Source organism: Hemitrygon akajei, chromosome 14 (genome assembly GCF_048418815.1).
Source record: "Hemitrygon akajei chromosome 14, sHemAka1.3, whole genome shotgun sequence".
Lineage (NCBI taxonomy): Eukaryota > Metazoa > Chordata > Chondrichthyes > Myliobatiformes > Dasyatidae > Hemitrygon > Hemitrygon akajei.
In genome coordinates, this window is record NC_133137.1 from 97,513,323 (window position 1) to 97,527,263 (window position 13,941).

General features: G+C 36.6%; 1 protein-coding gene across 4 annotated transcripts in view; it reads right to left on the minus strand.

Annotated features, from left to right (window-relative positions):
* Nucleotides 1-13,652, minus strand: part of LOC140739031 (C-type lectin BpLec-like) — a 111,304-nt gene extending 97,652 nt beyond the window's left edge. For 3 of the 4 annotated variants that reach the window (XM_073067005.1, XM_073067002.1, XM_073067004.1), the window contains exons 1-4: nucleotides 13,610-13,652; nucleotides 13,462-13,532; nucleotides 8,888-8,958; nucleotides 6,977-7,131 (exon numbers count right to left, since the gene is read on the minus strand). In XM_073067005.1, the coding sequence (XP_072923106.1) occupies nucleotides 6,977-7,131; nucleotides 8,888-8,939 (207 nt within the window). In that variant the 5' untranslated portion in view covers nucleotides 8,940-8,958; nucleotides 13,462-13,532; nucleotides 13,610-13,652. Of the gene's footprint in view, nucleotides 1-6,976; nucleotides 7,132-8,887; nucleotides 8,959-9,033; nucleotides 9,131-13,461; nucleotides 13,533-13,609 lie in introns of those variants that run through there. The other variant, XM_073067003.1, reaches the window with a different exon arrangement.
* Nucleotides 13,653-13,941: the final 289 nt, after the last annotated feature.

The window sequence follows — 13,941 nt, forward strand, 5'->3', positions numbered from 1 at the left end:
GATCCTAAGCGTACTGAATTGACTTATGAAATGTTATTGGAGCTTTTAAATGAAAAATTTGAAGAACAACAACAAATTTTCAAACAAGATATAAAGGCTTTTCAGGATTATATGGATAAGACTGATTCTGCAGTTAACCAGCAGCAAGCTCTAATCGCAACTTTGCAAGAGGACGCTCGGAAGCGAGACTTGATCATTGAAAAACTGGAGCAGAAATTATCTTCGACGATTAAACAGGTGGAAACACTTAAAGCCAAGAGTGTCGACTTTGAAAATCAGTCCAGAAGACAGAACTTACGCATACTTGGTCTCCCGGAAGGTATCAAACAAGGGGACCCCTCGAAGTATTTTGCTCAACTTTTAAAGGATGCATTCCCTTCTGTATTCCCAGACAGTCCTCCATTACTTGATCGCGCCCACAGATTTATGCGCCGATCATTGAGTTCTTCATCTAAACCACCTGTTGTAATTGTTCAATTTCATTATGTGCATGTCAAAGAGCAACTTATTCGTGTGGCTTGGCATTTAGGGATGGTTAAATTCAAAGATTCCGAGTTTAGATTAGTGGAGGATTTTAGCCCAGAAGTAATGAAGGCAAGGCTTCTTTTTAAACCTCTGATGTCCGAATGTTATGAGAAAAATCTAAAACCAGCGCTTTTATACCCTGCAAAGCTTAGAATCTCGCCTCCGAATGCACCACGGCGTGTTTTTCTCTCCACATCTGAAGCTCGAAGCTTTCTGGATGAGAACTACCCTACTGCTTCTGATTCTCGTCTCTAATAAATGAGTGATTTTGATCGTTACAAGATAGATTTTGTTTCTGGCTATTGGTGTAGGTTTATTCTATATTTTATATTTCAATTAAAGTTTTTTTTGATGAACTAAACTTCTTATTTTACTTACTTTAACCACTGTACTTTATTTTTGGTCATTATTATTAACCCTTTGAAGGTGATTTTTTTTTACAGTTTGATATATATCCTTTTCATTTTTTGTGTGACTAAGATGGCGGTTTCTTCTCTAAAATATTTCTTGCTTTTTTTTTGATTTCACCATTTTTTTTCTCTTGTCTTCTTCCTATAATGCATTTCTTATCACATTTTAAATTTTTGTTTGGGTTTTAACCTGATTTATAAGTTACGAGTGTTTATATTCTTTTTGGGTTATTTTTACTAGCAATTATATTAAGAAGTTTGTTTTAGTATAGTGATAATTACTTTTTTGGAGTTTGGGTGGATCTTTTTTTCTCTCCTTTATATATTTGGAGTTGCCTTCTGCTGACACGGGGGTAGATTTAGTATCATTCCTTTTTTTCCCCAGCCTTCTTCAGGCTGGGGATGAGCTTTTTTTCGTGGGTGGGGGGTGGGGATCTCTTTTCTAAATCTATTGTTCTTTTTACCAGTTTATTTTTTAGTTTTTTCATTTGGGCTGATTTTAAACTACTAAAATGTCCATGATGTCATCACTTCCGGGTCTGCCCCTTATTTTTGTTCCTCTTCCGGGTGCATGAGTTCATAATTTGGTTAACTCTTTATATACCAAAGGGTTGATTTTAGAAATATGGCTCAGACCATTAATTTTGTCTCTTGGAATACTAATGGCTTAAACTATCCAATTAAATGGAAAAAGATTTTCAAAGTATTCCAAAGACTGAATGCACATATTATTTTTGTACAAGAAACTCATGTGAAGAAAGAGAATAATCAACGTTTTTTTAGGTTTTGGAAGAATCAACAGTACCATTCAAATTCGAATGCCAAAGTAAAGGGAGTTACAATTTTTATTGACTCCTCTATTACATTTGTCCAACACGATATTATTTCGGATCTGAATGGTAGATTTTTGTTAATTACTGGGTTACTTTTTAACAAAAATGTTGCTATGGTTAATGTTTATGCTCCAAATGTGGATTATCCTGTTTTTTTTAAGTCCTTATTTACTTCTCTACCTGATCTAAATGAATATATGTTGTTAATGGGTGGTGACTTTAATTGTTGTTTAAATCCTTTGCGGGACAGATCTATATCCACTCAGACGTTACCTAATAAGTCGGCCACTTACATTAATTCTTTTTTGACTGATAATGGAATTTTCGATATTTGGAGATTTCGGCATTCTAAGGACAAAGAGTTTTCATTTTTCTCACATGTTTATCATTCTTACTCGAGAATTGATTATTTTTTATTGACTCTCCTTTTATTCCATCTGTAATTGGTTGTAATTATGATATTATAGCCATCTCTGATCATGCTCCATTGAAACTTTCTATTAAATTTATGGATACAGCTTCTAGTGTTAGGCAATGGCTATTTGATTCTACCTTACTGCAAGATCCGGATTTCATTAAATTTATGAAGGAACAGATCGATTTCTTCTTTTCAACTAATTCCACGGATGATATTTCTTGCGGAACACTTTGGGACACTTTTAAAGCATATATACATGGACAGATTATCTCCTATTCTGTTGGTTTGAGAAAACGTATTAAGAAGGAAACTCTTTTATTTGTTGATAAAATTAAAGAAATTGACAAGAAATATTCGACTGCTCCTAGTAAGGAGCTTTACAAACAAAGGGTTGAACTTCAAATGGAACACAGTTTATTACTTACATCTTCGATTGAAAATCAATTAATGAAAACCAGATCTGATTTTTATATACATAGTGATAAATCGGGTAAACTGTTAGCTAATCAATTGAAGAATGCTTTGGTTAAATGTCAAATTATTAAGATTTGTCAACAGAATGGTGAATTGACAGTTAACCATGATGAGATAAACAAATCTTTTCAAGATTTTTATACCTCCCTGTATCATTCTGAATTCCCTCATGATCACAATACCATGTATGATTTTCTTGGGAAATTGAATTTTCCAAAATTATCATCAGATGATCTTTCAATATTAGAAACTCCTATTATGGATGCAGAAATTAAAGGGGTTATTTCCTCTATGAATTCTGGGAAAGCACCAGGTCCAGATGGGTATACAGTGGAATTTTTTAAGTGTTTTTCCTCTACTCTTTCTCCTTGGTTATGCAGGGTTTTTGAAGAAGCAATTAGATTGGGTAAACTGCCACAATCTTTTTATAGAGCTTCCATTTCTTTAATATTGAAAAAAGATATAGACCCTACTGACTGTGCATCCTATAGACCAATATTCTTATTGAATGTAGATTCCAAGATCTTTTCCAAGTTACTGGCATCCAGGCTGGAGAAGGTATTACCTCAAATTATTTCGGAAGATCAAAGTGGTTTTATTAAAAATCGCTATTCTTTTTTCAATATTAGGAGATTATTGAATATTGTTTATACTCCTTCACGTAGCACCTCAGAATGTATCATTTCATTAGATGCGGAGAAAGCATTTGGTAGAGTTGAATGGCCATACTTATTTACTGTGCTTGAGAAGTTTAATTTTAGTCCGACATTCATTTCCTGGATTAAACTGATATATCATACTCCAGTAGCCTCGGTTTTTACTAACAATCAAAGATCTCCCTTTTTTTCGTTTATTTCGGGGTACTAGTCAAGGCTGTCCTCTTAGTCCATTATTATTTGATATTGCTTTAGAACCTTTGGCAATTGCTATTAGAGAATCACCGAACATTTTTGGCATTACTCATGGGATGGATATACATAAGTTATCATTATACGCAGATGATTTATTATTATTTATTTCTGATCCTGAGAAATCCATTCCTGCAGTTATATCATTGTTGCTCAATTTAGTAATTTTTCCGGGTATAAATTAAATCTTAATAAGAGTGAATTGTTTCCTTTAAATAGACAGATTCCAATTTATGGAAATTTACCTTTTAAATTAGTTAATGACTCTTTTATATACTTAGGGATTAAAATTACTAAAAATTATAAGGAGTTATTTAAGGTTAATTTTTTACCCTTAATTGATCAGATTAAACGTTTGTTCACTAAATGGTCACCATTATCTTTATCTCTGATAGGTCAGATTAATGCTATTAAGATGATTATTTTACCCAAGTTTTTATATATATTTCAAGCGATACCAATTTTTATTCCAAAATCTTTTTTTGCTAATGTTGATTCAAAAATTTTTTCATATATATGGCAGAATAAAAATCCTAGATTAGGTAAAAAAATACTTACAGAAGGCAAGGAAGGAAGGTGGATTGGCATTGCCTAATTTTAGATTCTATTATTGGGCAGATAATATCCGATATTTGATATGTTGGTTAAAGGATTGAGATTTATCTTTTAGCCCTCATTGGGTGAACCTGGAAACTAAATCTGTACAAGGATTTTCATTGGGTTCTATTTTAGGGTCTTCTCTTCCCTTTACTCTTTCTAAATTGCAGAAACAAATTGACAATCCGATAATTAAACATACTTTACATATATGGTTTCAATTTTGGAAATTTTTTGGGTTGAATCAGTTTGTTTTAACTACTCCTATTGTATCCAATTTCTATTTTTATCCTTCTATTATAGACCAAGCTTATTCAGCTTGGAAGACTAAAGGATTACTATGATTTTCCGATTTATTTTTGGATAATTGGTTTATGTCTTTTGAACAATTATCTAATAAATATAATTTGCCTAGATTTCATTTTTTTAGATATTTACAGATTAGGAATTTCTTAAATACTGTACTTCCTACCTTTCCAAATCTTGAGTCTTCAGGTATTTTGGAGAATTTGTTAGAACTAAATCCTTCTCAGAAAGGTGTAATATCAAAACTCTACAATATAATTATGAAAATACGTTCAGAGCCCTTCTGTAAGATTAAAAATGATTGGGAAAGAGAACTTAACCTTACTATCCCTATTGAGAATTGGGATAAAATTCTTCAATTAGTCAATTTATCATCTATATGTGCTAAACATTCATTAATACAGTTTAAAGTTGTACATAGGGCTCATATGTCTAAGGATAAATTGGTTCATTTTTATTCCTATATAAATCCTATTTGTGACAGATGTCATTCTGAGATAGCGTCTTTAACTCATATGTTTTGGTCATGTCCACTTTTGAAAAAATATTGGAAAGACATTTTTGATATTATTTCCATGGTATTGAACATTGATTTAGAACCTCATCCTATTACTGCAATTTTTGGTTTACCAATGATGGACTTAATCCATTTATCTTCTGCTGTTTGTCGAATGATTGCATTTCTTACGTTAATGGCTAGAAGATCTATTTTGTTGAATTGGAAAGAAATTAATCCCTCTACCGTATTTTGTTGGCTTTCTCAATCTATGTTATGTCTAAATTTGGAGAAAATTAGAAGTGTTGCATTTGACCCTTCTATTAAATTTGAAAAGACATGGAGACCATTTATTCAATATTTTCATATGATGTAATGAGACCCTGTTCCAAACCTATTCATTTTTCCAGTTTTGATTATAAATATGTTGAGAGGATTGGAGTTGGCGACAGTGATGATTTTGTACTTTTTTATAGATATTATAAACAGCCCATTTTTTTTATTTTTTCTTCTTTTTTTCTCTTTATTAGTTATTAGGTTGTTAGATTAGTTTTTTCTAGCATAATTTTTTTTTCTTTTTCTCTATGATATAACCTAGTTTTGCTTTGTTTATATGTTATTTGTATCATTTATGATTTGGGAAGACTTAATTATATTGTAACTATTGCTTGTGTATCCTTTCATGTTTAGTATAAATTTGTAAGTTTGTAATCCCAATATATATTGATAAAAATAATAAAAAGATTGAAAAAAAAAGAAAAATTGTGCAAAAAACAGAAATTCTATATATTAAAAAAGTTCAAGGGTTCAATGTCCATTTAGGAATCGGATGGCAGAGGGGAAGAAGCTGTTCCTGAATTGCTGAGTGTGTGCCTTCAAACTTCTGTACCTCTTACCCAATGGCAACAGCAAGAAAAGGGCATGTCCTGGGTGCTGGAGGTCTTTAATAATGGACACTGCCTTTCTGAGACTCCACTCCTTGAAGATGTCCTGGGTATTTTGTCAGCCAGTACTCAAGATAGAGTTGACTAAATTAACAGCCCTCTGCAGCTTCTTTCGGTCCTATGCAGTAGCATCTCCTCTGCCCCCATACCAGATAGTGATGCAGTTTGTCAGACTGCTCTCCATGGTACAGCTATAGAAGTTTTTGAGTATATTTGTTGACATACCAACTCTATTCAAACTCCTAATAAAGTATAGCCGCTGTCTTGCATTTTTTATAACTGCATCGACATGTTGGAAACAGGGTAGATCCTCAGAGATCTTGAAACCCAGGAACTTGAAACTGCTCACTCTCTCCACTTCTGATCTGCCATATTTTCACCCAAATCTACAATGATTCATATCCTTCGGCAATTTTCCACACTCTCCTCAACACTATCAATCTTTTTATAGTCTGTAAACTTACAAAACCGCATCCCCCATCCACATTTTTATTTGTGTCATGTACATATATCACAAATTGCAGATGTCCCAAGGCAGGTCCCTATGGAGCATCATCAGTCAAGGACTAGCATCCAGAATAAGGTACATTGACTACTACCCTCTAACATCTGCAGGCAAGTCAATTCCGAATCCAAGCAGCCAGGTCACCACAGGTCTCACTCACTTTCATCTTCTGGATGAGCATCCCATGCAGGACCTTATCAAATGACTGATGAAAATCCATGTAAAACATTATCCATAGCTACACCTTCATCAGTTACATTTGCCACCTCCTCCAAAAGCTCAATCAAATTATTAAAAAAGTGACTTGAACCTCCTCTACAAAATCATTAGTGTCCAAATACACTTCTAGATGCAGAGATACCCTCAAAGTCCAATTATTTCATCCTTTGATCCAACTGATAGAAACTAGAGCCCACAGCTGCCGTGAAACAGTACCTGGAACACAAGGACTCATCATCGATAATTCAACTGGCGGCTGTGCTGTGAGTTTATGGGAATGAACAAGCAATCACCAACATTCCCCAGGCCTCCCAGAGAAATCACTGGTTTCAGTGACTTACCTCAGCTTCCTCCCATGTCTTCTTGTCACTGAAAAACCGGTAACAGGAGTTTAAAGGAGGAAAATAAAACCACTTTTCATCACAAGGTCCTCTGGATAGTTCACGTTTTTCACGATGCTGCTGAGTCCTCTCCAGTTCCAAGGAATTGTGTGTCCCTTCAGTCAGAGAATTAGAATTTAAACCAACTACATTAACCAAAGTACCAGGTCAAAAGAGTCACAGATATTGCTGATTCACAACACCAGACCTTGATGGACACACAGAAGGTCAGGGCTCAATGGGAGGAAGGAATGACAGCTGTAGCTGTGGCCCCTCCAGTGTTTAATACAGACCTAATGTGATCTCCCTCAGTCCATCTCTTGTAAAAGGAGGAAAGGGACAGATGGTGAACTGCAGGCAGATTAGCCTGATATTGGGATTGGACAAGATTTTGGAAAATGTTCTGAGGGATGGCACAAATCACCACTTAGAGTGGTGCAGACTAATCAAGACAGTCACATGAAGATATTAAAGGAAGACTACAATTTTTCCTCCTAGAATCTCCATCAGTGTCAAGAAGGATATGTGTTCCAAAGGACTGGAAGGTGTTGGTGGAGCAATTCTTTCAACATGGGGTGGCTGTAACAGCTACCACTCTGTCTAGACAAAGTGTGTGTCTGGTCTGTTGGCAAGGAGGTCCAAGTCAGACAGACAGACAGACAGATAGACAGTCAGACATATACAGTACACACATTCTGACCACCTATTCACCATGCTCACAAACACAACATCTTGCACAGTTTTGTTCTCACCTCTTTTCCTTTCATCTCATCCCACCTTGATCCCCTCCCCCCTCAGTCTGTCCTCCCTTGATAAATGTGTCAACTGGTGTGAGTTTCTGTCCTTTCCTCTGGAGATCTGGTTACACATTAACCAATGTTAGGAATTAAATATTTTCAGATAGGATTTGAAGAGACAGGGAAATTGATAAAGGAGGGGTTAGCCTGACAGTAAATGATGGGATGAAGACGGGGAGAAAGGATCTGGGTTCAGGAAATGAAGAAGTAACGTCAGTTAGTTGCTTTTTCATTTGCTGAGAAATGGAAATGTGTGGAAGATATTGGGTTTGTCTCTGGGCCCCCAGTGGTGGGAGTGTAAAGTGTGGAATACATCAGAACATTACAGGCACATTTCAGAAATATAATAGTGTAGTCATGAGGGACTGTGACCTTCATGTAGATTCAGAAATCCACATTAACAGTACTCACAAAGTACATACAGAATGGCTTTTGGGTTTCAATGATAATGATCCAACAACAGTTCAGCAATGAGCAATGAGAATAGGAGATTTGGAATAATTAAAAATGCTCTTTAACAGCAAAACAATGAAAACAAATTTCACCAGATAACAACTAAGCTGTTGCTAATAAAAATGGAAACAGAATTTCCATGCTATCCTGGGGGAAATAGACTAAATCTTCCTCCAGGAAATAAAAAATGAAAAGATGAACAGAAGCTGTTGTGAGTCCCTTGCAATTTGACTGTGCTCCCTCAGTCCTTCACCCCCACCCTCACAGGTGACAAACAGACTGCACTTGGTGCAGGGGACCCAGTGCCTGCAGAAATTTCTTCTCTGTATCCGCTCAGCTCCTCACAGGTAGTCACATACCCCTCTACCTGCAAATTTATTTTCCTATGATACAGTACATCACTGTGGAGAAATCTCTGTCTCCCAATCTGCAGGAGATTTTCTGACTCAGCTTCCACATCAATAGTTTTGAGATGAGTATGCCAGACAAGAAACAATTGCTACCACTTCCTACTCAGCCCCAATGTCCCCAAATTCCCATGTCCCACAATCCCAACACTTGCCTGTGCATTCATTCCTCACCGCAATATATTTCTAAAGCTCCTGGAACTAATGGACCTTACCTGCCACATCACTGACAAGCAGTGCAGTCACCACCAAAACCCACACCAGCATCGTGTTTCTTCCCTCAAATCTGAAACACAAGAAAATAATCCATCATTTGTGTCATTTCCCAGTGAAAGTGGGGATATCCTGTCTCCATTCCTACCTCTCTCTCTCTCCCGGATCTCTGTGTCGATAAATTTTCTAACAGTGTCGCATCCCCATATATGTGTAGTTTCAGATCTTGGATGCTTCAGAAAATGTTGAAATTAACCACAATTGGCTCGACTAACCAACGTAAATATTACCACTGGCGAATCACTATAGACTAATGAGAACAAAATTAACAGGAAACCACAGAGATGACTTGTGAGCTTCAAATGTGACTGTAGAGCATTATTCTGTAATGGAACACTGTGAAATTGAGGCTACAGAAATCGTTTTTTCATCCAATGATATGTTTGTGATATTAGAGCTCAATAAGTGTTATCAACATGCACTATTAGGATGCAATATTCAGGCAAATGCATGAACAACAGATTGCACTGGATAAAAAGATTTTGCTTCCTCAAAACCTTTTGGATGTACCTTTTGGTGTACCTTTTTGGATTTCGGATTATGAAAATCACAATGCCAATTCCCTATTACACACCATTTTTTGAAATCACCTATATTTGTTATTTCAATTCATAATTCACAGAATTAAAATGTTGTTCACAACATAATCTGAAATGTTGCTCATAATGGAAGCATGCTTAGGCAGGGTAGGACAGGTTTAAGAAAGGTGATAAAAGTATTATGCACACATGCATTTATGTGTATACTGGTTTGCAATCATAATGATCTACACACCGAGCATCCTGTATGTACTGATTATAATAAAGAAATTGCATTTTCAGGAATATCTGAGACAGCAAAATGTCTCACCAAAGTTGCACAGCTGTGATATTTTCTGTAATATTTGTGGCGAGTATACACTTAAAACTCTCAGATGGAGCATCTTTATTAAGAAAGCCCATGAGCTCCACGTTGGGTGTAAAATTGGCAACCAAGACAAAGAGCTTCTCATACTTGTTGCATAACATTCATTGTTGATCTTAGAGCTTGGTTCAGAATTTCTCGGAAACCAATGCCGTTTGCGAGGAAGTAATGCCTTTGCAGCAGGACTTAGACAAATTGAAAGAATGGGCAAAAAAGTGACAGATGGAATATAGTGTTAGGAAAAGTATAATGATCCATTTTGATAAAAGGAACAATAGTCCGGACTATTATCTAAATTTGGAGAAGGTTCAAACATCAGAGTTGCAGGGATACTTAGGAGATCTCTCGCAATACTCCCAGAAGATTAATTTACAGAATGAGTCTGTGGTAAAGAAAGCAAATGCAATGTTGCCATTTATTTCAAGAGGAATAGACTATAAACCAAAGAGATGATGCTGAGGCTTCATAAGATGTTGGTTCAGCCGTACTTGGAATATTGTCAAGGACTACCATCCAGACTAAGATACATTGACTACTACACTCTGTCATCTGCAGGAAAGTCTTCTGAATCCAAGCATCCAAGTGACCACAGATCTCACTCATTTTCATCTTCTGGATGAGCATCTCATTCAGGACCTTATCAAATGACTGACTAAAATTCATATAATACATTATCCACAGCTCTACCTTCATCAATCAGCTTTGCCACATCCTCAAAAAGCTCAATCAAATTAGTAAAGAAGTGACTTGAACTTCCCCTGCAAAAATCATTAGTGTCCAAACCCACTTCTGGATGTGGAGATTCCCCTAAAATCCAAATACTTCACCCTTTGACATAACTGATAGTAACTGGAGTGCACGGCTGCAGTGAAACACCCCCTGGAGCACAGGGATTCATTGTGGACAATTCAACTAGAGGCTCCACTGTGAGTTCATGGCAAACCAATGTTCACCAAGCCTCCCAGAGTGATCACTGGTTTCAGGGACTTACCTCAGCAGCCGCCCATGTCTTTTTGGCAATGAAAAACTGGTAACAGGATTTTAAATGAGAAAAATAAAACCAATTTTCATCACACGGCCCTCTGGATATTTCACATTTTTCAAGGTGTCACTGAGTCCTCTCCAGTTCCAAGGAATTGTGTGTCCCTTCAGTCAGAGAATTAGAATTTAAACCAACTACATTAACCAAAGTACCAGGTCCTAACAGTCACAGATTTTGCTGTTTTACAACACCAGAGCTTAATGAACACACAGAAAGTCAGGGCTCGAGGGGAGGAAGGAACATCAGCTGTAGCTGTGGCCCCTCCAGTGTTTAATACAGACCTAATGAGATTTTCTTCAGTCCATCTCTTGCAAAAGGGGGAAAGAGACAGGTGGAGGAATGGACAGATGCAGGCTGACCCGCCTGACATTGGGAATAGACAAGATGCTGGGAAATGATCTGAGGGACGGCACAAATCATCCTTTAGGGCCTCCCGTGATGGGAGTGTAAAGTGTGGTACACCTCAGAACATTAGAGGCACATTTCAGAAGTCATGAGGGACTGTGACCTTCATGTCGATTAGCAGTATTCACAAAGTACAAGTCCACAATCCCTTATCCGAAATTCTGAAATCCTGTTCTGAAATTCTGAAATATCTTATATCTGAGTCTCAATAAATTTGACAAAGACCGAACTTTGTAATAAATTTTCTGGAAAACGCCAAGGCAAATTTGCAATAACAATATCATTCTATTCAAAAGCCAAGCTTAAAGGCACATGTTCCAAGAGAGTTATAGCATCATATTCATATTTCTGGACTTTGGACAAAATTCCGGGATCAGCTATAAAGTAATCGATTCTCGAATTTTTTTTGTGAACATGTGAAAAAAGAATAATCTCTATCATTAGGATGTAAATGTCTCCAAATTTCACCAGACCAAAATAAATAGAGTTAATAAGTGATGCAGAGCAATACAGAAGCCACTGATTGGTTGAATTCTTGTCAATCAAAGGATTTAAACAACAGATGAAATCACCACTCATTAACAACATATATTTGTTTAAATCTGGCAATAAAGCAAATACATTTTTAAAAAAAGGATCATCTACATTAGGTCCATATAGGTTAACCAGAACAGTTTTTCTATTACAAATTGTTCCTTTAACAATTAAAAATCTACCATTAATATCTGACACAATGTCTTCTTGGATAAATAAAATGTTAGATTTATTAAAAATAGATGCTACCTTTGTTTTATTTTGACAAGTAGCATGAAATTGAAGACCTGTCCACATTTTAAAAGATCTATTTTGATCGCCAGTTTTGATATGTGTTTCTTGAGCAAAAGTTATATTGGGCTGGAATTGATTAATGATTTTTGTGAGTCAATCTGTCCATGCTCCCTCAGGCGTTCACCCTCATGCTCACCGATGTCAAATAGACTGCACTTGATGCATAGGACCCAATGCCTACAGAAATTTCTTCTCTGTATCCACTGGGTTCCTCACAGGTAGTCACATAGATAGATAGATAGATAGATAGATAGATAGATAGATAGATAGATAGATAGATAGATAGATAGATAGATAGATAGATAGATAGATAGATACTTTATTCATCCCCATGGGGAAATTCAACATTTTTTCCAATGTCCCATACACTTGCAGCAAAACTAATTACATACAATACTTAACTCAGTAAAAATATGATATGCATCTAAATCACTCTCTCAAAAAGCATTAATAATAGCTTTTAAAAAGTTCTTAAGTAGTTTACTTAAATACATTAAATACAATCAACCCCGGCACTTTAACATAACTTACTCCTGGCGGTTGAATTGTAAAGCCTAATGGCATTGGGGAGTATTGACCTCTTCATCCTGTCTGAGGAGCATTGCATCGATAGCAACCTGTCGCTGAAACTGCTTCTCTGTCTCTGGATGGTGCTATGTAGAGGATGTTCAGGGTTTTCCATAATTGACCGTAGCCTACTCAGCGCCCTTCGCTCAGCTACCGATGTTATACTCTCCAGTACTTTGCCCACGACAGAGCCCGCCTTCCTTACCAGCTTATTAAGACGTGAGGCGTCCCTCTTCTTAATGCTGCCTCCCCAACACGCCACCACAAAGAAGAGGGCACTCTCCACAACTGACCTATAGAACATCTTCAGCATCTCACTACAGACATTGAATGACGCCAACCTTCTAAGGAAGTACAGTCGACTCTGTGCCTTCCTGCACAAGGCATCTGTGTTGGCAGTCCAGTCTAGCTTCTTGTCTAACTGTACTCCCAGATACTTGTAGGTCTTAACCTGCTCCACACATTCTCCATTAATGATCACTGGCTCCATATGAGGCCTAGATCTCCTAAAGTCCTTTACCCCTTTACCATTATTTTCTTATGAAACATTACTGTGGAAAAGTCCCTGTCTCCTGAACTGCAGGAGAGTTTCTGACTCATCTTTCATATCAATAGTTTGGAGATGAGAATCCAGACAGGAGACAATTCCTACCACCTCCGGACCAGTCCAATGTCAAAAAATTCCCATGTCTCACAGTCCCAACATAATGCACATGCACTCATTCCTCACAGCAATATATTTGTAATGCTCCTGGAATAAATTGATATTACCTGCCACGTCACTGACAAACAGTGCAGTCACCACCAAAACCTACATCAACATCATGTTTCTTCCCTCGAACCTGAAACACAAGAAAATAATTCATTATTAGTGTTAGGTTTCCCAGTAAAGGTGGGGATATCCTGCTGTCATTCCCACCTCTCTTTCCCAGCTCTCTGCATCAATAATGTTTCTAATGGAGTTGCGTCCCTACCTATGTGTTGTTTGAGATCTTAAAAGCTTCAGAAGATATTAAAATTAAACTCAATTGGCTCAATTACCACTGGTGAACCACTATAGCCGGATAAAAATAAAACTAACAGGAAACCACAGAAATGACTTCTGAGCTCCAAGTGTGACTAAAATGTGAATCTGTAAGTGAACACTGAGAAATGGAGGCTGCAGAAAGCACTTATGACCCCATAATGTTTTTGTGATATTAGAGCTCAATGAATTTCACCAAAATGAACAATTAGGATGTAATATTCAGC